This window comes from Antechinus flavipes, chromosome 1 (genome assembly GCF_016432865.1).
Source record: "Antechinus flavipes isolate AdamAnt ecotype Samford, QLD, Australia chromosome 1, AdamAnt_v2, whole genome shotgun sequence".
Taxonomy (NCBI): Eukaryota; Metazoa; Chordata; class Mammalia; order Dasyuromorphia; family Dasyuridae; genus Antechinus; species Antechinus flavipes.
The window spans coordinates 577,465,277-577,492,829 of NC_067398.1; the positions used below are offsets into that span (position 1 = coordinate 577,465,277).

Genomic DNA, 27,553 nt, shown 5'->3' on the forward strand with positions numbered 1-27,553 from the left:
ACAACTCTCTACTAATATGTTACAAAGCAATTGCAGATCCATTTGCATTAGTAGGGGGAGTTTCCTAAATCAGGGAAATCACAGATATTAATTTTAATGTCCATAACTTGTCTGTATATATGTTTGATTTCATTCACAGACTCTGCAGTTTTTGCACAAGCTTGTATGCCAGGTTACTGTAGATATCTTTTTCATTGACTGGGAGAGACCTAAAGGCAAAGTTCTTAAAGCTGTTGAAGGTAATTTAAATAATCATTTGTGCTTATTCATTCACAGTGCAAAAAGGTTGACTTTACCTTTTGTTTCATCTTTCATAACCAGGTGAAGGAGGCCTACGAAGTGCTGCTGTTCCTGTGAGCATATGGAGGACATATTTTGTAGCAAATGAGTGGAATGAAATTCAAGCTGTGAGAAAAATTAATCCCCTCTTGCAAGTGCTTACTGTTCTCTTCTTTTTGGAGGTACATACAGTAACTGATAAAAAGCCATGCTCTGTGTTATACCCAATGTTACCTTAATTTGAGTTGTACATAAATATTAACATATTAAATTTAAAACTAAGAATGCTTAGGATTGTCCTGCCACTGTGGCCTAAAGCAGTCTTGAGTTTTGGGCTTGGTTCTTGCTAGCATAAAACCTGTGAAGATAAGAGCTCCAGTCACATGGTTTTCTATCCTATGTCTAAAAGTGACCACTTCTTCTCTTAATCTCTGTGGTAGTTGGTAGCATAGACAACACTCCCATTCCTCTGCTATCATTTCTTATTCCAAGATCATTATCCTTTTCAGGCATATCTCTTTTGAGTTCCTTTACTATTCTGCCTTCCTATTCCACTGTGGAATTTTTGCTCTTATTAAGAGACTTCCTTCATTTTCTACTCTCCCTCCTTCCATCTTACACTCACAGAAATCTAACCTTCTATAAAAGATCCTACCATGTTGAACATCTTCTCCAATACTGAATGTACTTTCTCTCTAAAAAGGGGTGGGGAATCTTTTTTCTGCCAAGGGTTATTTGGAAATTTATAACATCATTCATGGGCCATACAAAATTATCAACTTAATAGAACTCAAACAGTGGGAGGCTATTGTACCTAGCTTTCAGTTCATCATGGCATGTAGTTGCTTTGGCAAATGATTTCATGGGCCTTATAAAGCCTACAAGTCGGACATTCCCTATTTCTGCTTTAAAACATGGCCATCAGGGATACTCTTTGATCTCTGCTATCAGCCCTCAGCAGCCTCTCTTCCTTTTAAGTTTACTCCATTCATCTTTATCATCTGGTCCAAATCCTTATCCCAGGCATATACTGATGTCCAAAAAATTTTCTATATTAATTTCTTCATCTCTCTCTCTCTCTCTCTCTCTCTCTCTCTCTCTCTTCTCTCTCTCTCTCTCTCTCTCTTTGATATATATGTGTATATGTATGTATATACATACATATATTGAGTTGAAGAGTTTAGTAAATGAACTCAGAGGCCAGATAGTAAAATCTAACCCATAAAAGCCTTTTGTTCTGGAAATAAGTATCTCCAGTATGCCAGAGGGGTTATTCTTTTCCAAACTTTCACTCTTCCCTAAGGTACTTTGCATAATTTTTTTTTATATAAGCTATCTGTGACACCAAAGCTATCCATCTTTGGGTGAGAAGATTTGGGGAAAAATAATGCTGGCCATGAAGACAACATTTGAGACCTGGTGCTTTCACTTGGATTCTAAACAGACCTCCAAGCTCAAATGGCAACAGATAAAGTGAACAGCCAATCCAGTCACTCCATAGTATATGTCTCAGGTCACCACCATAAAGATATCTTCTGACATGGAAGCCAAAGCATTTACCACCACCACTCTTCCTTGTCCTCTTTGCAAGAATTGCTCAGAAAAATTTTATTACCAATTTCTTCAAGTTGGTCTGACAACAGGCAGGAAGACTCTTACTCTTACAACTTTGCAACACTTAAGGAGGACCCACCCTGAAGTTGCAAAGGGGATGTATCTGATGACCTTTTTGCCCAAAGCATCTGCTTCTTGGTCTCCAATCTTGTCCCATGTTGGCCAAAGGTACTCAAACTTTTATATTTTTGGCCTACTCTATTCACAGGTCTCCAGGTAAAAGTTCCTTTCTCTACAGTCAAACCTCAATCCTCTGGTCAGCCAGAGGAACCATCAGGACACTAGGCATGTAACTTTGGAACAGGTATATTTTCTATTACAGGGGTGACCATTTATCCTTCCTGTCTGCCATAGAGAGATGCTACAACAACTTGATCCATCCTTTGCACCTTGAACACTATCTTTTATTCAAAAAATTTTTTTCCTTCATTTTGTTTTATATTGTACAGTCCCCATCTGCCTCACCTTTTACTGCAACACCAATAGTAAATGGGGACTTGGAGGCATCACAAGTCAACTTATATGATACATGATACATACCAAAAAAGCCTACAACAATTCTTTGAAATGGGAGACAAAAATCTGGTTGATAACCTGGAACCTACCAACTGAGAGACTGATAAAGAAACTGGCAGATGGAACCTTTCCTCATTGTTCAAGTAGCAAGGCTAGTTGTCGGGTCAACCACAGCTCCTCTTGTCCATGCATATTTACACTGTATTTCATCAGTCTGTTCTATAGCACATATTCTGCACCACAGAAACCCCATCCATCCCATCAGGACTGATGGATGAAAGAATGAAAGTAATCATTAACATTTATAGAATCAAGGAGCAGCTCTAGGATTTGACAGAGTGGAAAGAAGTTTAGTAGGGGAAAGATTCTGGGAGCCAGCTTACCATCTTCATTCCCACAGTAAAAGTTTCTACTGATACTACCTCACCAAACCTATATGTGTGGACAAGGAAGATTTCCTGGGTGGAGAAGGAGTATCTTGGTCCCATAAATTTTATGGATTTTAATGAAGAAATGGACTGCTCATAAAGCACTCCAACTGCTAGGCTCAACTCCATCGTTTTTATGACAGCTAATGAAAGCAATGACAGCACAAGAAGGTCCTAACTATAGGGATTTTGATGAAATGAGAGAATGGGGTCATCTAGGTAAACAGCTGGGGCTAAAATTATATTGTGCCTATATAGCCACAAATTACATTTTAATTCCATGTCAAGCACAACACATCTCTTTTCTCGCATTAAACTCTTGGTATAGCCTGAAAATAAAGCAAAGCAAAACAAAACAAAAATTTCATCTCCTGCTTCCTCTTTCTCTCCATTGTTTGCCCACATTCTTCTCTTCTATCCCATCTCTCTCTTTGCCTTATTATTTTGCCTAAATATTATTATTATTATTTTTACTGAGGCAATTTTTGTTGAGGACAAGTGACTTGTCCAGGGTCATACACAGCCAGGAAGTGTTAAATGTCTGAGGTCAGATTTGAACTCAGGTCCTCCTGATTTCAGAGCTAGTGTTCTATCCACTGCGCCACCTAGCTGTCCCTTCCTAAACTTATTCTTGATCATCATATTCTAATTTTCCCTCCCCTTCTTTCTATCCTAATTTATTTCTTCTCTTTTGTCTTTCCTTTCTCAGAAATCTCAACTCGCTGTAGTTGATCACTTCAACAATATATTATTCTCTACTCTTGAATGCCTGTTTAAGCTTTGCAAAATACCAACCTTGAATTAAATGCCACTATAGAAAGATTTACAAGCATGCTACCAGGATCCTCTGTAAATTCATATTGTTTGGTTCCATTTTGTTGCTGCCTTCTTTTATTGTTCCACAGTTGTCTCTTACTCTCTGTAATTGCTATTCCTAAGCTTTCCTTCTTTCCCCAAAACTCTTTCTTTCCCTGTTGACAGAGATTCTTGTCTCCTACTTACTGACATTATAGAGACCATCTCTCTAGATCTTCCTCCTTTTCTTTAATCCATGCCTTACAATCCCTCAACACCAGCCTCTATTCTTTCCTTTATTCAGTTTCTGATGAAAAGGTTGGCCCCAATAAAGCAAATTACTCTACTTGTACTCTGATTATATCCCCCTCTCATAGCTTGTCCCATCTGTCATCACCTAACTTTTCATCTTCAGTTTACCTATATACTGACTACTTTGCTGCTCTCTATAGATAAGCCCAAGTATTTCCTATTCTTTAAAAAAAAAAAAGAAAAGAAAAAGACAAACAAGCTTTAACCTCCATCTCCTGATCCAGTAATAATAATAATAAATAATAATATCCTATAATCCTCCCTTTCACTATAACATTCTTAGAAAAAGCTGTTTTTTCATTTCCTTTCCCCCTATTCATTTCTTCATTCTTTGCAGTTAAGGTTATTAATCCTCTATTAACTGCCAAATCCAATGATATAGTTTTCTTAACTGCTTCAGTACTTGACAGTATTGACTACCCTCCTCTCTCCTCCTTGGAATTTTGCAACACCTCTCTCTTGTTTTTCCTCCTTCTTGGCAGACGGCTTGTTCTTAATTCTCCATCACTAGAGCACCTTCTAAGCTTTTTCTCATTAAGTTCATCAATTCCCATAGGTTCATTAGCACTTCTCTATGGATGATTCCCAGATTTATGTATATGACCCTAATCTCTTTTGTAAGTTCTAGTCCCATATTACCAACTGCCCCACTTCTTTTATCAAAGTAAGTTTTGATTTTCAGCTGCAGTTTACTAATACTTACTATATGTTTTTCCATGACCTTTTGGAGTTGTAATTTTGATTCTTCTGAGGTCATGTTGTCATATTATATACATACAGCATCACTGACTGGGTAGTATTGTATAAGAGATGAACTTTTGTTTTGATATCGTCAAGCCCTCAGCACTGTTTTCCTACCGTGTTTCCCCAATAATAAGACACTGTCTTATTATTTTTTTGGACAGAAAAAACCACCAGAGGGCTTATTTTTAGGGGAGGGCTTATTTTAATGAACATTGACAGCAATTTTAATAAACAGGTAAATGTGAACCAAAAAAAAGTACCTTTATTCAATAATGATCATGTCATCTTCTTCAACAACATCGTCATAAGTGTCCATACCCTGAATTCCGTCCTGGATGTCTTGCGCCTCTATTTCCTTCAGAAGAAGTGGACCCAATCTGTCATGTCCAGCAATATAGCTCTCTTTAAATGAACATGTCTTGTCCAGGTAACCTGCTCGTAGTGCCTTGGCGACACAGCTGTCAGTAATTTTATCCCATGACTTCTTCACCCAAGTCACGACTTCTTGCAGACAGGACTTCACAAAGTTTCCACGCTGATTTCTTTCCATTCTATTTTCAATGTAGTCATTGACTTCCATGTGCAAATGGTCCTTTAGGGTACCATAATGTAGCGTGTAGCGCAGGGGATCACCTTCACTACAGTAGCAATCTCAATAGGGCTTATTTTCGGGGGAGGGCTTATTTTAGAGGAATCTTACACAGTACGGGGAGGGCTTATTTTCTGGATAGGTCTTATTATCGGGGAAACACGGTAATTTAACCAACTTTTCTTTTCAAGTTCGATTCTTCTTGGCCCACTCAGTTGACAAGTATTTATTAAATAGCTACTATGTGCTAAGAACTGTGCTAGGCAATAGGGATACAAATAGATGAAACAATCCCTACTTTCTGAAGATCTCACATTCTAATGGAGGAAATAGCAAATACATAACATAAAGATAACAAGTGAATAAATTTGGCCTCTGTGTCAGAGGCCAAAGCTCTATTTTTAGGAATTTAATCTTTCTTTTCTGGGAGTGAATAAGGCAGCAATAAAAAGCGTCATCTATTTCCATCCTATTTTGTAGGAATGTCTATGTTCCATTGTTATTAAGGTCATGATTAAACATGACTCTATTGAACCCCAACTTTTCTCCCATAAGTCTCTGGGCTTGCCATTTCTCATCAAATTCTGCTTATCTTTTTCTCTCTTACAATGTCTTTTCTGTTTTATTAAATAGAAGAGTAGATTGATTAAATACCAAGAAGTTTGGGGGGAAAGCAATATAATTTGGGGGGTTTGAGGAAAAGTTTTTTTTTTTTTTTTTTAAAGATAGTGTATAAACTGTATGCTAAAGAAAGAGACAGACTCTGAGATGGAAATAAGAGGAAGTATTTGCACATGCATAGAAAACTAAACAAAGACAAAAATGAAACATTCCTCATCTCTAAAAATCTTAGAACACACACACACACACACACACACACACACACACACACACACACACACATAATTCCAGTTCCAGTACTTCGTATCTATGAGATCTTGGGTAAGTTATTTATCCTGGGCTTCAGGTTCTTCATCTGTGAAATGACAAAGTAGGGCCAAATAACCTCTGAGAGATTTCTTATTTTATATCTATGATCTTACAATCTTTGGATATAGGACTAGAACTTGGAAGAGAATCTACTTCTGAATATATACATCTGGAAATCATCTGCATAGATGTTCTTTGTTTATATTTAATACCTATCTCACATGTGTATATCAGAAAGAGGTACAGATAGACAAGAGAAAGATAAATTTAATTCATTGGGCTACATATCCAACTGAGTATCATAATTAGCATTTTTCAAAAATGCATTTTATTTTTCAAGTGTGAATGGTTAGATTACTCTGTATTGCAGCATAGTGGGAAGAGAGCATTGGACATACAGTCAACAGGTTTAGATTTGATTTTCTGCTCTGACATGTAGGAGTTGTATGACCTTGGACAAGATACTTAGGGAGAAGAATATTTCTACAATCTACCTCACAAGTTTACTATGAAGAAAGTGCTTTTTAAAATTTGATATTTTTGTATGCATTATTTATTATTTTGAATTTTATCGTGGATTTGTAGTGTCTTGAGATTTGATGCAATTAATACATTGTCATCTCTTAGTAGGAATATTTCAAAGAACCTTGCTGTAAATAAGAAATACTTAACATTTTTAGATTTTATACAAGATATGGTCTTTATTTAAAAATTTTTAAACGGAACTTTACAAGCATGAATATTTCAATATACAGCAAAGACTAGCAAAGATTGTATATAAAATTTGGAACTATTGTATACACTTTCTTTTTTGAAAGCATATATTAAATTTAATATAATAGTATCAAGTCTGCTCAGCTTGTTAGTAAATCCTTTGAACATCTTTCCATTCTGTTTTACATATTTTAACAATATTTCAATTTCAGTCTTTTCTTCCTATTTTATATTTCTATCACTATGTAATTCTAATCTCTCCTTTATGCCCAACAGTAGGAGTATATGTGTATTTGTGTGTGTGTGTGTGTGTGTGTGTGTGTGTGTGTGTGTGTATGTTTTCAAACAAAAAAATCTACATATTGGTTATATCTGAAAACATGTTATTATTTTGTGTTTATTCTAAAGTTCTGCCATCTCTTCATGACTTCATTTGGAATTTTCTTGGCAAAAGGTACTGGAGTAGTTTGTCATTTTCTTCTCCAGTTCATTTTACAGATGAGAAAACTGAGGCAGAGTTGTGACTTGCATACTACTTGAAGTAGAGGCCTATTAATGGCAGCTGGTGGTGTAATGAGTAGAGCTCTCAGCCTGGAGTCAGGAAGACCTGAGTTCAAATCCACCCTCAGACATCTAGTGTCTGTGTAAGCCTGGACAAGTCACCAACCTTTCTCTATCTCTCAAATGGGGAAAGTAACACCTACCCTCTAGTGTTAAATAACTTTACACAACTAGTAAGTATCTAAAGTTGAATTTGAACTCAGGTCTTCCTGACTCCAGACCCAGTACTCTATCCACTATGCCCCGAGTCCATTACTTCTAAGTGGAGAAATGGGAAATATATTTCATTGCTAGGTTGCTGAAATCTTGATTAGTTACTGCATAGATCTGTTATGGGCCAGAACTCTGTACTTGAAACAAGGATTTTTACAAGGTGCTCAGTAGAACTGATAAGACAATGGTTATCTAGTTTAGCATGATGAAGTTCTCTAAGTTCAGTATGGTTCTCTAGTGATATAATGATTGGTTTATACTCAGTATACTGTAAATGAGCTAATTATTATAGAGCATATAAGCTGGAACAAACTCAGCCAGGGTCAGACTTGGAAAAGACAGAGCCCTGGAGGCGGGATGTCAAGCTCTTGGAGCTAAGGAGAGAAATTCGCCCCATCTCACACCAGACTGGCCTGGCCTTCTGCATTTCTTCCACTGAGACCAAGCTAGCTGGACCCAGGCAAGGAGACAATAAAGAATTTGGACTTTAAACACCTGACTATTCTTATGGTGATTATTCTACTGAAAGAAGGCTGGTCCAGAGACCTCCAGAAAACCAACCAGTGTTCTTCAAGCTTTCCTTTTAAAATAAATGAATTTACAATGGCAACAAAATAAATTAGGAAACATCAGCAAACAAACTTTTCAGTGTATAAAGAATAGCAAAGAGGATTTATTTATGAAATTTTGAGTTTTTGTTAGATGTTTATAACAAAACTGCCCAATGTGTCTTCTGAATAGTTATTCCAATTTGTACTTGGAATTTTCTTTTCCTCTCTTCTCTGTATTTTTATTAATATTTCATTAATATTCCTTTCTTTTTTTTTTTTAGTCTCTTACTACTCATCAATTCATTCCTCCCCACAAATGGCTTTCTTTTTCTAACAAATAAATATAGTCAAGATAAATAAATCAGTCAGTATATTAGCCATGTCTGAAAACAAATCTTATTCTGTATCTTCACCCCTGTGACACAAAACTCAAATAGAAAGATTTTTACAGAAGTGTATTGAGTTAGATAATCACAAATTGTCTGTCTTAATGTATCTTTGTTTTTGGTCATATTTGGTCAGATACTCAAGTTGCATTTGAATCTGCTTTGGGTAGCACTTGGTTAATATCTCTGTTCTTGTCTATCACCTCCATTCTTGAAGGTGGGAAGCAGCTGTTTCTTGTTCTTTTGAAGTCACAGCTTTGATCAGAATTCTGAAGTTTTTCAAAGTTGTTTTCCTTTATGTTATTTTGGTTATTGTATAAAGTGTTCTCCTAGTCCTGCTCACTTGACTCAGCATAAGTTCATATAAGTCTTCCTAGGTAGAACCATAATTTCTTACTGCACAGTAATACTCCATTGCATTTTTATATTATAATTTGTTCAAGTATTCCTCACTTGGTGGATACTCCCTTTGTTTTCCAGTTTTTTACTGGAAAGTAAAAAAAAAGTGCTACTTTAAATCTTTGTGTGCAGTTGGGTGTTTTCCTTTTGTTGTTATCTCTTTGAAATAGAGGCCCATTAATGGTAGCTGGTGGTGTAATGGATAGAGCTGTAGGCCTGGAATCAGGAAGACCTGAGTTCAAATCCACCCTCAGACACTTAGTGCCTATGTGAGCCTGGGCAAGTCATCGACCTTTCTTCATCTCTAAAATGGGCATGGTAATGCCTACCTCCCAAGTTATGCTAAGGATCAAATGAAATAATAAGTATAAAGGGCTTAGCACAATGCCTGTGCATAGGAAGCACCCTGGGTTAGCTATTGGTATTATAATTAGTGTTAGCATTTATGTATCTCAAGTAGCAGTATGATTTTTAGGTCTGGTTCCCCATTGTTTTCCATGGTGTAATGGAGAGAACTGACCTCAGAGTCAGTGAGACCTGGGTTTACATCCCACCAGTGACACATGCTGGCTGTTAGCCATGCCATGATATTCTGAAAGAATGAAAATTGTCTTGCTGAACATACTTACTGTGTGTCTGGTTCTTTGTGTTTGTACTGGTTATATTTTCATCTTAATACACAAGGATGGTGCTAGCACAAGTAACAGCAGCAGCAACAACAATAGTAGTAGCTTTCTAATGAGTTTACAAAGTGCTGCTATAATCCTGTAAAGTACTTGGGGCAAGTGTTGCCATCCTGATTTTACAGTTAAAGAAGTGCCTCAATTGGGCTTGGGAATAACCCAATAACTTCTGGTGGCAGCCAAGGTTCAAACTTGGCTCTTCTAGCTACTTCAGGCTGCCTCCCTAACATTCTAGTATCTCCTTCTTAGGATTTTTAGAGACCAGCTAATAATTTCTGCATAGTCACAAACTGAAATGCTGAATAAAGTGATTAATCAAGATTAGTCTTTCTGACATCTATATTAATTTGAATTGATTATTTTGCATATGTGGATTTTCCATTTTTATTATGGAAGACATGGGTTTTTTTGCCCTAAAATGTTATCTTTTTTATCTTCAGGTTGTTGGATTCAAGAACTTGGCATTAATGGATTCATCTTCTAGTCTTTCAAGAAGCACAAATAGCTACATAGCATCTTATAGCCGCATTTTACGATATGCTATATCTACTACCCTCTGGATAGTCATTGGCATGATACAGGTATATACAAATAGTGCTCTTGAACAGCATTGTCTCCATTATTTTATTTATATATAAAAGCTATACGCTCACAAAATGGTCCCATCTTGATATTTAGAGTGGGAAAAATGTAATTTTGCTTTGTGTCCATTTATTGAAAATGAAAAGAATCTACTAATGCCCACAACCACAGGAACAATTTTTTCCCCTAGTTTTATTCTTGTATTACTGCTAGGACAACTACTTATAATTTATATGCTTCTAAGTGCTTTTATCACCTACAATTTTTTGCACCCATGGGCTCTGAGAGCAAGTTTTACCTGGGATGCTAGGTATTTCCTGGATGTGCTTATTTTCATAGTTTATTTTCATAGATTTTTGGAATGAAACTCTGGCATAGTGATGAAGAAGGAACTCAGCCTTAAGGGACCTAGTCACAACCTTATTCTTCCTCTGCCATCAAGACTCAAAACTTTGAGAGGTCTTTGCCTCCAGGAGCCAGAAGAAGAGCATTGTTAGCTCAAAGAAGCCTCCATTTCAGGTCAAGCCTCTTGCTGCTTATAGCAGCACGAAACCTGTTCTGAAATGGGACTTGAGGTTTTTAGAGATCCCAAGTTTCAGTGTCTTTAAGGCTGATTGTAAGAGGACTTTGTTCCAAGGGTCTTGGATCTTGAGCTAAGTGTCTGGTCCCCTAGTTCTAGATATGCATTAACCCCTGAGGCACAAGGGTCTCAGCCCAGTTTCTAGGGACATAATTATCCCCTTATTCAGTCTTTGCCACCAGAGTCTCAGAAATATAAGATTACTTAAACCTGTAATAATTAGAGGAATTGAGGGGTTCACATTAAATTTATTTCATGACCCTGAAAAGTAGGGGGTCCTACCCCTTTTTGGCAGACAGGTTCCAATTCCCTCCACTTGAATCAACAAATTAGAGTTAATAGCTGCTAAAACAAAAATCCTCTGAATCATGTTCCTGTAAAGAAACTTTCCCTTTTTTAAAATCTCTTCACTGCACACTTTCTCTCTCTTATGAAAACGTAAGCTGAGGTTTGCACATTCCTGTTCATTCCCACATTTCTCTTGTCTCATACCTTCAAAGTACTGATGCAGGAGTCGGAATGAAGATGTTTCTTTTTTTCCTCTTGCTCTTGCTCTTTCTCCTTCTCCTTAAGAAAAGAATAATTTGAAAATCATTTTCTTTTATCATCTCTTGGAATAGCGTGTAGAAGCTGAGCAGAGTTGCAAGAACCATTCATTGATTGAGCCATGAAAGCACCAGTTTGTCATCATCCTACTTAGGACTTAAAAAAAAAAAAAAAAAACCAACGGTTTTTTTCTTTTGGCAATAGGGTATGTGGGGATAGATTGGAGGAGAATGACATTTGCTTAACATTTCTCTGGCTTCCTCTGGGATTTTTATACATTGTTCCAAGCTCATGTTCCTTTGAAAAAGCAACTTGAAGTAACTACTAAGTTTGTAATTGTCCCATTGGTGTCATTAAAGTGTTTACTTCTAGTTTGGAGCTTCTTGCACTTTTCAGGAAACTGCACTGAACTATTAAGAGAAAATTAAAATCTTAGAGGCTAACAAACATCAATTTGGTTTAATGTTTCAGATTATATACTTTGCTGTCTTTTATGAGAGATTTATAGAAGATAAGATACGACAATTTGTTGATTTATGCTCCATGAGCAATGTAAGTACATCTTAACTTTATTTGAAAATTATCTTTTTTCTTTTTAAAATTTATTAATAATTTAAGACATTTAGAAAAATGAATTTGTATCAACAGAATTACATTGCATTTATTGATTAGTTGTCCATTCTATTCACAATAATAAACCTACAAATATAATTTTACACGTGATTTCAGTCAAATACAAGTTACTTTTCATCTGCCTAGTTAGTTTTCTTTTCTAGGTGTGCTCTCAAATTCCTATTCATTAAATTAACTCTTTTTCCCTTTTTGGATCTGCAATGAACCTAGACATTTTTACTCATCAATTTTATTTTCTATTTTTCTAGCAAATACATATAATTCCTTTTCAGAAGCTTTTGTGAATTTTTAGAACTCCATTGTTAAATTTTTAGTTTTCTAGATACTCTGAAAGTAAGGAGAGTGGAAAAATTTAAAATCTAACTTACTTTATGTTGATTAAGGGTTGAGTTACTAATTGTTGTTTTTCCTTCTCTCTTTATAGATCTCAGTATTTCTCTTATCACACAAATGTTTTGGATATTATATCCATGGTCGATCTGTTCATGGACATGCAGATACTGACATGGAAGAAATGAACATGAATCTTAAGAGGGAGGCGGTAAGTCCAAAGAACATGGGTCACTTATGCCCTTCTTTCTTACTATTTGTAAGGAAATTGTCATTGGAATTGTAGACTAATACAGTATTATTTCATTAGAGAATTTGGGAGGGGAGGTGAAGAGAGGAGGAGAAAGCTTTAGGAGATTTAAAGAAACTATGAGGAAAGGTTAATCATTAACAGTAATGTTGCACAGATTTTCAAAGTGATGAAATATCAGATTTTAAAGACTCATATTTAACTAATCTCTATCTGCATTCAAATTTGAGGCTATCCTTTAGTTTCTTTGAGGTGACTGGTAGATAGTTTCAACAGCTATTTTACTCTTTGGTTCTAAGGTATCAATAGTTGTTTTCCTTGATTATTTCTTGAAAGATATTGTCCAGAATCTTTGTATATTTTCATATAATTGAAAATATTTTTTGTGAAACAATTTTCTTTTTTCTTTTTTATCAAAATTATATCCTGTTCAATCTAAACTTTTTCAGCTACTTCAACCCACATTGGTTTCTATCTTCTCTGAAAATCCTGTTAAAATTAAGTAGTAATGAGTATCACAGTACTTTTTAAATAATTGTTCCATGTGGATTAATTTTGTCTCCCTAATGAGATTAGGAACTTCTTGATTGAAAGTGTGCCTTTTCTGTGCCTGTGAAAATAATTAGATAAATTTTATCAAAGGAGAACAGTATAGGTAAACAACAGCCTTTCTAGAGGTTTGCAAAGTGCTTTACAAATATTAGTTCATTTTATTCTTTAGCTGTTTGCAATATTTTTGCCTTTGATCTGGAATTTAGCTACAATATTTCTTGGAATTTTCATTTTGGGGTCTCTTTGAGATTATCAATAGATTCTTTCAATGACTATTTTACTCTCTGGTTCTAGGATATCAGAGCTGTTTTCCTTAATGATTTCTTGAAAGATGTTGTCCAGGCTCTTTTTTCATTGTGGCTTTCAGTTAGTCCAATAAATTCTTAGATTATCTCTCCTGGATCTATTTTCCAAATCACTTGTTTTTTCAATGAGGTATTTCACATTTTCTTCTTTTTTCTTTTCTTTTCTTTTCTTTTCTTTTCTTTTCTTTTCTTTTCTTTTCTTTTCTTTTCTTTTCTTTTCTTTTCTTTTTTCTTTCTTTCTTTCTTCTTTCTTTCTTTCTTTCTTTCTTTCTTTCTTTCTTTCTTTCCTTTTTTTTTTTTTTGGTTTTATCTGATTTTTGATGTCTCATTGAGTCATTCACTTCCTTCTGGCCCATTTCTAATTTAAAATGAATTATTTAGTTAACTTTTTACCTCCTTTTGCATTTGGCCAGTTGTATTTTTAAAGGAGTTGTTTTGTCCAGTGGATTTTTTTTTCCCATTTCTCCAATTCAATTTTTTTAAGGAGTTGTTTTCTTCAGTCTATTTCTATGCTTGCTTTTCCAAGCTATTGGTTTCCCCCCAAAACTTTTATAATTCTTCTGCATAGCTCTCATTTCTTTTCCCCATTTCTCTCCTATCTTTATTACCTGAATTTTAAAATCCTTTTTGTACTCTTTCAAGAGAACATTTTAAACTTGAGAACTTCACATGTAGGCATTTTGCCTTTACTGTCCTTTTCTGGCTTTGTGTTCTGATCTCTGTCACCATAGAAGCTTTCTATCATGATCAGGGCTTTTTTTTTTTTTTTTTTTTTTTTTAGCTTTTTTGCTCATTTTTTTAAATTAAATTTTTTAATTAAATTTTTTAAATTAAATAATAATTAAAATAATATTAAATATTATATATTTAAAAGTTGAGCTCTCCCCCTAGGGCACAGGAGACATTGTCTCAAACCTTTTTTTGCAGGAGCACAAGTGTCTCTCTCTCTCAGTATTGAAGGCTTTTTCATTGCTGGGTTGGCCTAGTCTAGTCCTGCCTGATATGCCAAGTTTGGGGGCTCACAATTTGCCTTCTGTGGTTAGATTGGCGGTCTCTCAGCCCCACCTACTAAGCCACTGGCCCTCTGAACCAGGACACAGTGATCAACACTGCTGTACTTTGATGAACAGCATCCTCTTAGATTCTCCTACTTTGCCTGCACTGGGCTGCATTTCTCCCTGCTCAAGTGCAACAGACCTTTCCTGAAATCCTTTCAGGATATCTTATTTCACTCTGAATGTTTGTGGTTACTGTTACTCCAAAAATCTGTTCAGAGGCTTGATCCAGCATTGATTCTAAGGGAAGAAGCTGGGGAGAATTCAAGCAATGTCCTGGCTTCTCTCTACTATCTTGGCTCTGCCAAATTAATTTTATTCTCGTGACATTCCTGATAGATAGGTTTTATTATTGTCCCCATTTTACAGACTAGGCCCAGGATTACACAGCTAGTAAGTATAAGACCAGATTTGAACTTGGTTTTTCCTGGCCTGACAGTCGATTCATTGGGCTACTTAGCTATCATTTTCAAATGTTAAAACACTATATAGATTTTAGTTATCACTATTTTTATTGTTGTAAAATTTTGTAAATACTTGAAGATTAATTGAAGTGAAGAAAGATGGTCAAATTTGGAAAAGAATATACCATTAGGAGCTATCCTTTCATTTTTAGTATTTCCAGTATTTTCAGTAGTCTTGCTTTGGGCTATTGCTAGCTCTAATAAATAATTTGAGCTCACATGAGACTTTTAATTCTTTTAAGCTAGAATCCTTCACTTTTATCAGGGAGGGTATTAACTTAGAAGAAGATAACTGTCTCAACACCTTATCATTCTAGATAATTCTTACTCATGCTTTCCCGTGAGCTCTCTGTAAAGAAGCTTGTGAAGTATTTGAGGCCTTTCTCTTGTTCCTTTAGTATCTTGTGGGAAATCCATTGTAACATGGATTGTGTTTCTGTTTTCTCTTATTCTTTCCCACTTTTTCTTCGTCATATGTGTTCTCAATAGTTCATTGTATGTTATTTCTTATACATAAGCTATAAATGTTATACTGATGGAGATTTTAAATTATTAGAAAAACCATTTTGGTTAACTTGGCAGTAATGTCTGTGCTCTTTGTCATTTTAATTTTTCCAAGATGATGATGATATGGTGTGGTATGGTAGAAAGAGTGCTGGATTGAAAATTAGACAACCTAAGTAAACTCCTACCTCTCTTGCTGACCACAGATTTATAACCTTTGGCAAAATATTTCACCTTCTTGGGCCTCATTTTCATTATCTGGAAAGTGAGGCATTTGAAGTATATGACTTTGATCCTTGTCATCAATGATTCACATCATGTATCATCACCATGAGGATATTATTATAAGAAGTATTTGGGATTATTGGAATCATGGTGTAGTTTCCAATAAGTAATGCAACCTAAATGTTCCTCTTCCTCAATTCTGTGACCCGGCCACTATCTATCTATGGCATTTGCCAAAAAATCTGAAAGTAAATTTTGGGCTTTTCACATTCCTGCCAAGGTAATACAGATTTTTCTGCCTTTTTGGATATAATTTAAAATGTTAATACAAATTAGAATAAAGAATAGTTACAAAGGTATTCACCATGCCAATCAACCAGAAAGTTTTTATGGAGACTTTTATTTATATGTTTATCACTATGGGGAATATAGAAGAACACAGAACATTTTCTCTGCCTTCAAGAAACTAACATTGTATTGATAAATGATGGACAGAAGCAGCTACACCCAAAGAAAGAACACTAGGAAACGAATGTAAACTATTTGCATTTTTGTTTTTCTTTCCGAGTTGTTTTTTACCTTCTGAATCCAATTCTCCCTGTGCAACAAGAGAACTGCTCGGTTCTGCACACATATATTGTATCTAGGATAATACTGCAACATATTTAACATATATAGGACTGCTTGCCATCTAGGGGAGGGGGTGGAGGGAGGGAGGGGAAAAATCGGAACAGAAGCAAGTGCAAGGGATAATGTTGTAAAAAAAAAAATTACCCTGGCATGGATTCTGTCAATATAAAGTTATTATAAAATAAAATAAAATATTAAAAAAAAAGAAACTAACATTGTAGATGTAAAACCCGAATTAACATCTGTTAAAGAACAATGAAAAATATAAGACTATTGTTAAGGACTGAATTGTGTGGCATAGAAATTATGGTGAGTGCTATTGAAAGTAAGAGAAAGAGATTTCTGAGGCCTTGGAATAGTTCATCAGACTTTATGGAGAAAGTATGATTTGAACTGGTCCTCAGAGAATGGAGATTTAGACAGTCAAGGGTAAGAAGGCAAAATGGCTTTGTGGTTCACAGTTAAAGGCAGATGGCATAGTGAATAGAGTACTGGGCCTGGAGATAGGATTCAAATGTGACAACAGATACTTATCAATTGTGTGATCTTGGGCAAATTACTTAATGTTTTCTATCTCAGTTTCTTCAGCTGTAATTTGAGGCTAATAAAAGAACCTACCTCTCAGGGTTATTACAAGGTTGATATGAAATATTTGTAAAGTGCTTAACAGTGATTGGCACCTAGAAAGCACTTAATAAATTGTTATATCCTTTTCCCTCTTCTTTATTCAAACCTGTGGAGGGAAAAAGTCAATAGATTTCTAATCTTTTGCCTAAACTACTCAGTCACAATATTTCAGTAACTGCTTATTTAAATTAGTTTATAACATATCTAATATTTATTTAAACCATTCTAAAGGAAATATTTTCAAATTGTGTATATATATATATATGTATATATACATATATATATATACAAATCTTTATTAAAATTGAATGAATTTGTCACTCAACTAAAATATTACGACTTTTCTACAAAGAACAATAAAATTAATGAATTGTAAACTACAGAATAGCTTTTTTAAATGTGGCAGATTATTTCGTTAGTAAGTGAACTTGAACCAAAAGAAACTGAAGACATATATAAACTAGGAAAAAAACCTTCCTCAGTAACTAAAAATTAGGAAAATTTAGTTTTGTTTAAATTCAAAATCTGTTACCATTTTTGTAAAGTGAAATTCTTTTTGTGAAGCTAAGAAAAATTTTGGGTTTTGAGATAAATAAATACTTTGTTTTAAACTTTCACTTCTTAACATAATTTTTTTAATTACATAGGAAAATTTGTGTAGCCAAAGAGGTTTGCTACCCAGCACAGATTGTCAGACCTTTCAGATTTCCATTTCTAACAAAATGAGACAGCATTATGACAGAATTCATGAAACACTAACAAGAGTAAGTAATGAGATATACACATTATTTCACATAATTTAAACACCAAAAATATGTATTTCATTCAATTTATTCCTTTTTTTTCTACTTTAGAAAAATGGCCCTGCTCGATTATTGAGTTCATCAGAAACTACTTTTGAACAGAGTATTAAAGCTTACCATGCCATGAATAAATTCCTTGGCTCATTCATTGATCATGTACGTATTTTAGTATTCATATTAAAATAAAAACACCCTTTCAATAATTAAATTTAAAAAATTTCTATTCATTTAACTAAGTAGATGAACTTTGTTAAGTCTTTGGATTTTTTGGTTTTGTTCTGTTTGGGGTTTGGGTTTTTGTTGTTGTTGTTGTTTGTTTGGATTTTTATTTATTTTGCTATTAAGGCCTGCATGATTTTGTTTTGTGATATTAGTGCCTTATTTTTAAAAAATATTTGATTTGTTTCAAAACATATTGATCACCCATCCCCCTCCGAGAATATTCTCTTTACCAAAAGTTGAAAAATAGGAAAAAAATGTCAACAAGATCAACTAAGACAACCACATTATGAGACAATATATGCAGCATTATTCTCCCAAATTCTCCAGTGTTTTCCATGAAGTTTGGAGAGGGGGGGGGAATACTTTCTCAGTTTTTCAGGGCCAGGCTTTCACAGTTTCAAAGTGTTCAGTTTAACTTTATTGTTCCTTTCATTTACATTCTTGTAGCTATATCTGTTATTCCTGTCTGCTCATTAGGGCAGTTCATACACATCTTTTAAAAAAAATTTCCAGGTATTTGTTTCTCACTGTGGAATTATGTACCTCAGTTTGTGTAGCCATTTCCCAGTTTATGGACACCTACACTGTTTATTGTTATTTCCTATGATAAAAAAGAGCTGTTATGGATATTTTGGAAAATATGAGCCCTTTTAAAATCTTTTGGGAAGAATATGTTTAAAATTTTTGACTCAAAGATTGTGAACATTTTAGACATTTCTTGTATAATTACATAATACTTTTCAGTGACGATTTAACTTCTAAAGAATAAGAAAAATTGTGGATAAGATAAAATTAATGTGTAATAAGATAAAGCTAATAGTGGATTAATATGACTCAGTCACTTTCTAGTTTGGACAAATCCCTTCACCTCAAATAATTTTAGTTTTCTTATCTGTGAAGTAGTTGAAGTAATTCATTACAGCAATACAGTAAATTGTAATGGATTGTAAATAAAGGTGCTAGTAATATGTAAACAAAAGTCCTTTCCAGATTTCTACAGACTAACAATGAAGAATTTGTACATGTAAAAATATAATCAATTATGATGGAGAACAATGATTATTAGATAAACCATTTAGATTTATTTCACCTATATATACACTTGAATATTGTTCTGGGACACAAAAAAATTAAACAGTTATAATGGGGATTAGTTATCCTTAAGCAAAACATTTAGATCCACTATACCTATAATTAAATGTTATCAGATACAAAAACTTAAGTGTGTTAGACATTATAGATATATCTTGCCTTATGCAATAAATACATCCAAGTGGATGCTATAATTTTTTTTTTGATAAATAAAAACTCATTTTAAGTATTTCATAGGTTTCCATATAAAGGATTCCTCACGTGAATCTCATGATGAAAAAAAGAAATCTTATAATGATGAATACTAATTTAACAGTGTTCATATTGATCAGAGAAAGGCACATTAAGACAACTCTGAGATACCACTACAAACCTGTCAGATTGGCTAAACAGGACAGGAAACGATAATGATCAATGTTGGAGGGGATGTGGGAAAACTGGGACACTGATATATTGTTGGTGGATCTGTGAATGGATCCAACCATTCTGGAGAGCAGTTTTAGAACTGTGCTCAAAAAGTTATCAAACTATAAATACCCTTTGATCCAGCAGTGTTAATACTGAGTGTATATCCCAAAAAAGATCTTAAAGAAGGGAAAAGGGACTTATATGTACAGAAATGTTTGTGGCAGCCTTCTCTGTAGTGGCAAGAAACTGGAAATTGAGTGCATGCTCATCAAATTGGAGAATGGCTGAATAAGTTATGATATATGAATGTTATGGAATATTATTGTTCTATAAAAAATGACCAGCAGGATGAATACAGAGAGGCTTGGTGAGACTTACATGAACTAATGTTAAGTGAAATGAGTAGAACCAGGAGATCATTTTACACTTTAACAACAATACTATATGAGGATCAATTCTGATGGACATGGCCCTCTTCAACAATGAGATGATTCAAACCAGCTCCACTTGCTCAGTGATGAAGAGAGCCATCTATACCCAGAGAGAGAGAACTGTGGGAACAGAGCATGGAACACAACATAGCATTCTCACGCTCTCTGTTGTTATTTGCTTGCATTTTATTTTCTTTCTCGGTTTTTCTTTTTCCTTCTTGATCTGATTTTTTTTTGTGCAGCAAGATAACTGTATACATATGTATACATATATTGGGTTTAACGTGTATTTTAACATATTTAACATGTATTGGACTACCTGCAAGCTAGGGGAGGGGTTGGAGGGAAGGAGGAGAAAATTTGGAACAAAAGGTTTTGCAAGGATCAATGTTGGAAAAATTGCCCATGCATATGTTTTATAAATATAAAGCTTTAATAAAAAAATAAAAATTTAACAGTGTTCAGATTTCAGTTACCTGATTTAAAGAAAAACAAACTATTATATGTTATTCATACTTTATCTTCCATTTATTGAAATGTATTTTACATTCTGTTTGTGAAACTATTTTGTCTTTGTTAGGTTCATAAAGAAATGGATTACTTTGTAAAAGATAAATTGCTTCTTGAACGAATTCTTGGTATGGAATTCATGGAACCAGTGGAAAAAAGCATCTTCTACAATGGTATTATTTAAATTATTTTGACATATCTGGTTTTTTTTCAAAGTTTGACATTATGAATTAATATTTTTATTGCATAACTTTATGTGAAGATGAAAAGAATTGTAATTAACTTTGTCAGTGTTATGAAATACTAATTTTTCACTGGCCACTATCATTTTGTCAAGTCAAAGGAAGCATCTAGATAAAAGATTTATTTTATAAGAAAGTACTGAAAACAATTTTCAAAGCTTCTTTACATTAGAACTAGAGGGAATCAAAATATATTTTGATGATAATGTGGGTTTTTGTAAATACCAGTGATAGCATTTCAAGCTTTAGTGTTATGTACAAATTCAGTTAGAAATTCTTTGTATGTGATTGATAAAATAATTTCTGATAGTTACTTTTATATCTGCTTCAATTGTGAATTTTTCTATTTCATTTTTGAAACAGTTTGATTTCAGACAAACATTTATCTTATTAGGTTCCCTCCAAAAAAAAAAAAAAACTAGAAATTCTACTGATATACTTATTCAGTGAAAGCTTGTCTATCAATTATATTCCTTTCTAATCTTATACTCAGTATTTTAAAAAGTGAGGCATCTATGAGAGCAATGAAAAACCTTGTGTCTCACTATAAAAAGGAAATCTCACAATCTTTGAATCTATGCTTTTTTGATCCTAAAAGTTTTTGCAACCTGTAGGAGGAAAGAACTAGATTGATTTATACAGTATCATTGCTGTTCAGTCATGTCTGATTCTGCATGGGGTTTTCTTGGTCAAGATACTAGAGTGGTTTGCCACTCTAGTGTATCACCATTTTGCAGATGAGAAACTGAGGTAAATAAAGATTAAGTGATTTGCCCAGAGAGTATATGTCTGAGTCTGGATTTAAACTCAGATCTTTGTGACTCCAGGCCTGGTGCTCTGTCCATTATACCATCTAGCTGCCCCCTTAAACAGAGTACTGACATGGAAATTCTGCTGTTACTTGTCCCATCCTCTGACTCCAAGAAACTTAGTGGGACTACATGACTGTTTTCCAATACCTGAAGAACCATAATGTGGCAAAAGGAATAAAATTTTTTCTGAGATTGAACTGGAGGACCTAAAATCCCAACCTGTTCTAAGATCCTTTTGTTTGTAAAATTCTCTGAAATTCCAGAGTCCTTACTGACATTCTTTTGTAGAGTGAATACTGAAGTGTTACTGCCAGAATATTTTTATTCATATCATACATTTTTTTCCCTACTGCAGTAACTTAAAAAAAAAAAAAAAAAAAAAAAAGATGTTCCTTTCCCAAGGATGTAAGCAGAGGCTTTCAGTGATTTAGGTTCCTTTGTCTGATCTTCTCATACATGGTCCAGAATTCTCTAGGTCACCTCTCTCCTCCCAAAAGCATTTTGTTAACCTGTATCTCTGTTGAAGGTTACAGACCTGATGATTAGTAATTTTTAAGAATTTCTTTCTTATTCAGATGATTTGATTAAGAGAGCAATAGGTGCACTGAAAGAAACTCTCTTGGTACTCTTAAGTAACTATTTCTAGTTCAAGATCAGACTGTGTGGTTGCTTTATACACCATGTAAATAGGATTTCCCAGTGTTAATTTAGCTTTTAGTTACAACAAACAGAAAGGGTTTTCTCATCACCTGAGCTTATCACAGTACCACCACATGCTAGAAATGCAAACAGCTGATGAAATGTATGTTTATTTAGTAATAAATATTAGATATTATTGTTTATTTTTACAAAATGTGAATCCAGACCTCTTCTCTAACTCTGAAAACTAGTCAACTAGTAACTTCTTAAGTTGCAGAGATGTCATTCTGCATTTGTAGATAGAGTTTTACTCTTTTTTTTTTTTTTTTTTTTCAAGGCAAAAAAAAGACTTGTTCAGGGACACACAACTGGTAAATATTAAGTGTCTGAGGTCAGATTTGAATTCAAATCCTCTTGACTCCAAGGCTGATACTCTCTCCACTGTGCCATCTAGCTACCCCTAATTAATAACTTCTTTAGCCATCATTTTCAACTTTTTTAGTGAGTTTTCACATGCTGTTCTGAACCATCCAAATTTTATCTTTAATTCCATTTGATTAAAAAATTCTGTTTTTAAAAACCTTGCTTAAAGTTTTTTTTTCCTCCTTATAGATGAAAATTATTCTTTCAGCAGTGTTCTCTATTATGGAAATGAAGCCACTCTTCTTATCTTTGATTTGCTATTTTTCTCTGTTGTGGATCTGGCTTCTCAGGATTTTGTTCTAGCAGCCGTTCTTACTTACTTACAACAGGAGGTAAGTCACTTAAAAAATCGTGACATCATTTATGATATGAGTACATAGCGACTAGTAAAAATATTTCCTTTCATCAGAAAATAGAAGCATATCTGGTACAACACATACACACACACACACACACACACACACAGACACAGTTAGCTTTTCTGCTATTACCATACTCCCACATTTCGTGGCTAATAAAATTTAAAATATTGAGGCCTAATGATATGGTCATAAGAAAGGGAGATTATGGCTGGGAAAAAAACAGAAAGGAAAATAAGTGAAAACAGAGCAAAAGAGAAGAAAGAAAAGAGAAAAGAGATAGGAAAACCAAATCAAGAAGCATTTATTAAGTACCTTCTGTGTGCCAGGCATTGTGTTAAGTGATGGGGATAGAAAAAAAAGTAAAAAGTCTCTTTAAAGAGCTCACAGTCTAATAAGGGAAATAATATACAAACAGCTACCCCAGCAAGACATATACAGGATAATCTGGAGCCAATCTTAGAGGGAAAACACTAGTATTAAGGGGATAAAGAAAGATTTCTTGTAGAAGAGGGGCTTTTTGCTTGAACTTAAAGGAGGCCAGGGAAACCTGGAGGTAGAGGTAAGGAAGAGGGAATTCCAGGGATGTGGGACAGCTGAAGAAAATGTGGAGATTAGGAGACAAGAGTGTCTTGTGTGAAGAACAGCTGGAAGACCTTTGTCAGTGAGTCCTAGAGTAAGTGCTGGGGTGTGAGGTGTGAGGTGTAAGGTGGAAAGAATCCAACCTCTGCTTTAGGAGAATCACTTTGACAGCTGAGTTGGAGGATAAACTGCAGTGAGAAGACCCATCCTCCAGCTGTGTAGTAGTCCAGGTCCTAGGTGAGGAGGCTCTGCAGCAGCCTGGTAACTGTGTCCAAGGAATGGACGATGGTCATTCTGTCACATGAGAGTCGCAGAAACCATTGTCTTTATGCTTTGCAGTGTGCCCAGGAGCCTGGTGGCATCATGGAGGCTCAGGGGGAAAAAAAGAATCCAGTCTTTATTATGGAGAAGCTTCTCTTGTCCTGTTTGAATGGCTATTGGTCTCACCTTGGTTTTAGGTTTAAGCAGTGTAAAGTCCAGAAGATACAGTAACAGATCAGTATTGTGAACAGAGATAATATTAAAAGTAACTTACACATGATAATTGTAAAGGACTTTCCTGAGAGAAAGGTAATGCAAGTGTGTTTTACAGAGGCGAATCTGCCTCCCTTCCTCCTGCCCCATTTACAAATGTCACCTCCAACATCTCCCTGTGTCATCTCCAAGGCCAGATAGAAAATCTCTATTGTGACTCTTTATATTCCTTCAAAAGGTGAGGACCTTAGCAACAGCTTGGATATGGTGGGGAAGGGTGAGAATGAGTCCTGATTGTGAGCTAAGGAACTGGGAGTGTGAGGTCCTCTGCAGCAATGGAAAGTGCAGTTGGGAGGAACTGTAATGAGTTCAGTTTTAGATTTGAGAATGTTTTAAGGATCTTCAGAATATCCAGTTTGAGATGTCCAAAAAACAACTGGAGATGTGAGACTGGAGATCAGGACAGGGATTGGATTGAATAAATAGAACTGAGATTCATCTGTAAAGATGATCACGAAATTAATTAATTGATGTGAGCTAATGAAATAGTATAAAGGAAGAAGCAACAAAGGTGTGGAATATAGCCTTGGAGCACCCCCATGATGAGTGGATAGATCCAAATCAGTATTAGAGACAGAGGAGAGGCAAAAAGGAGGAAGAAAATCAAGAGACAGAGATGAGGAGAAAGACAGGAGACCCCAAAAGGGTTGGGATTGTTGAAAAAGAAAATTGAGGGTGAGACAGTAGCTGAGTGGCTTGGTAGACAGAGTATAGACTTGTAGTCAGGAAAACCTGAGTTTCTGCTTCAGACATTTACTAGCTATGTTGATTCTAGATAAGTTACTAATGTCTCCTCATTATCCATTTTTTTCTCCATAAAATAGGGATTTTTAGATTTTTTGTAAGGATCAACTGAATCAATATCTATGAAGCGTTTTGCAAACCTTAAAATGCCTTTTGAATGCTAGCTATTATTATCATTATTAGGAGACATGGAGAAAAGATAGACTTTTTATAGCTTTATGGTACAGAAATTTGTTATGTGGAATATTTGATTTACTACTAGCTAGGATTGACTTATTCTGCCTATGTGATCCTAATTAAATAACTTCATTAGTTAATCTTGAAGGCTACTTCCAATTAGAAATCTTTCAATACTGTTTCTTTTATCATGGGGTGAGTATCTATGATTAGACCAAATAGAAGAGGAGGACTGTTTCCCAAAAAGGGATTTGGATTCTCTCTCCTCTCCCCAACCAATAACCCTTGTAGAAAAAGGGAACCTTCATGGGCAGGTCTGAATCCTATACTGGGGAGTGTTAGCAACCCACAGAGACATAGAAGTGCTACTAAATTAAGGGAAGTGATCACTTCGACTTCCCTGAAAATATTGTTTAGTATTCCACTCAGGTACTGCCTGGGGCCTTAGACAGACAGGGAGGAAGGTGAGACAAAACTTGGAAACCTTAAGAGGAAATGTGGACTTCTGTGTCTGTGTTTGTGTCTATGTCTGTATACCTATAAGTAAGTTATTGCCACACTAAATTTAAATAACATTATTTTTTTAAAACACTTGTGTTTTATATATGCTATGTTGAAATAACTATCTTAAATATTATTTGGTATTTAAAATTCTGTAATTGCTGACTCAATTTATGCCATTATAATTTCCTCCCTTGACGGACTTGGGGGGATGTAGGGGAGGTATATGTATGTATGTATGTATATGTGTGTATAAAACTGTCTTCCAGATACAGAAATGTTATTTTTGTAAATCATATAGCTCATTAACAACTTAGGTCATTTTTCAGAATAAATAATGAAACTATTTAAAATGTTATGCACATTAAACTATTTGCACATTTCTTTTTGTTCTGAATTATTTTTAATGTTCATTTTAGATTTTTAGGTTTTTCCGTAATATAATAGGGCGGAAGAATTTGGCATCTAAAACTCTGGTGGACCAAAGATTTCTTATTTAATTGACTCAGAAGAAGAATCAAGACACTGTACAATCATGGCACAAAATAGTTGTGAGTTTGGGGTTAGTTTATCATATGTTTAAAATGTTATTGATATTTTTTAAATTTCTTATTTTATCTGCTGATTTATTTTTTATAAAAAATATTTTATACTATGCTTATGAATATATAAAATGACATGTTTAGAAGTATTGGGTCTTCATTATGTATGGTGCTTAAAAGTCAAAGGAAATGTCAGATACCATCTATCACTGAGGCAAAATTATAAATCCTCATTTTCTTTTTGTGGTGTGGCAGCTGTTTAACAATCATAGAATATGACTTACTTATCCCACCACTACCTGGGCACATGGACACATAATTTATTTTTGTAGTTCCTCTACGAATTGAAAGTCATTCAAAATTTATTTGATTATCTGATTGGCAACATCAGATTTAAGCATTTGTTTTAGATATGTTATGTTGAAATAAGCATTCAAATATTAGTTGAGATTTTTAATTTTATAATTACTGACACAATTGATAATATCACAATTTCTTCCCTTCACTAGCATGATATTCAGTGAATTATCTGTTTTAACTAATGAATATTTTATGAAACAGTACCTATATATTCTGTGAAGTACATATGTTTACCTATTCTTTCCACGAAGAATATTGTTAGTATGGCCTCATGTTTTATACTTAACCTAATGATTAATGTTCAAACATTCTCATTCTATATGGTTTTATTAACCATTTTGCATTATTTTAGGCAGTGTTTCAAAATTATGTTTTAAAGTTTGTAATAGCTCCAGTACCTACATTATCATGTTATTTGTATAAAATATCACATTGAAATCAACCCCTTTTACATTATATTTATCTATTTACCATAGTTTACAAAGAAAATGGAGAGAGGAATATTAGGATACAAAGTACAATTAATACAAGTTTGAAGCTATGTGATTATTATGAAGTGATTTTCTGTAATAATCTTAATTAGCTTTTAAGATTCTCTTCCTGATATATAATTTGTGTTTGGACAGTATATCACATTTTAGAGCAATAGTGACCAATAGATAATATTTTTAATACATTTCTTGATTAAATGTCTTTTATTGTTGTTGTAAATACTGTCATGTAAATAATATTTTTATTAGATGTTTTTATTAATTAGAAATGTAAAATAAAACACTTGGTATTTATGATTCTTGTGCATATGTTGTTTTAGAATAGGAGCGCCAGTATTTATCAGACATCCCCCAAATCTTAAAATAAGAAAAAAATTAGTGGGAAGATCGGTCTGGTGACAGAAGGCATAAAATATTGATAATGTACTCAGGCAGATAGATAAAGTATATATTAAGTGATTACTTTGTTCCAGATATTATGCTAAACACCTGTCCCCAAACAAAGCAGATTACCCTGCCTTCAAAGAGCTTATATTCTGATGGAAGAAGACAATACACAAAAAAGGTATGGGGGAGGGGGAAGTATTTTCTGTGGCCAAATGATGGGAAGACAGTTGATGGAGACTTAGGCCTGGCAGAATAAGACAAAACTTCATATCTCAGATTTTGGGATAGAGTTCAAAG

General features: G+C 34.3%; 1 protein-coding gene across 1 annotated transcript in view; it reads left to right on the top strand.

Moving 5' to 3' along the window:
- The window catches only part of TMEM67 (transmembrane protein 67), a 109,216-nt gene extending 82,053 nt beyond the window's left edge, over positions 1 to 27,163 (top strand). Inside the window, exons 19-28 of the mRNA XM_051970849.1 lie at positions 140 to 239; positions 322 to 461; positions 10,155 to 10,295; positions 11,894 to 11,974; positions 12,480 to 12,596; positions 17,645 to 17,761; positions 17,852 to 17,956; positions 20,534 to 20,636; positions 22,769 to 22,911; positions 25,896 to 27,163. Coding sequence (XP_051826809.1) covers positions 140 to 239; positions 322 to 461; positions 10,155 to 10,295; positions 11,894 to 11,974; positions 12,480 to 12,596; positions 17,645 to 17,761; positions 17,852 to 17,956; positions 20,534 to 20,636; positions 22,769 to 22,911; positions 25,896 to 25,976 — 1,128 coding nt within the window. The 3' untranslated portion in view covers positions 25,977 to 27,163. The remainder of the gene's footprint in view (positions 1 to 139; positions 240 to 321; positions 462 to 10,154; positions 10,296 to 11,893; positions 11,975 to 12,479; positions 12,597 to 17,644; positions 17,762 to 17,851; positions 17,957 to 20,533; positions 20,637 to 22,768; positions 22,912 to 25,895) is intronic.
- Positions 27,164 to 27,553: the final 390 nt, after the last annotated feature.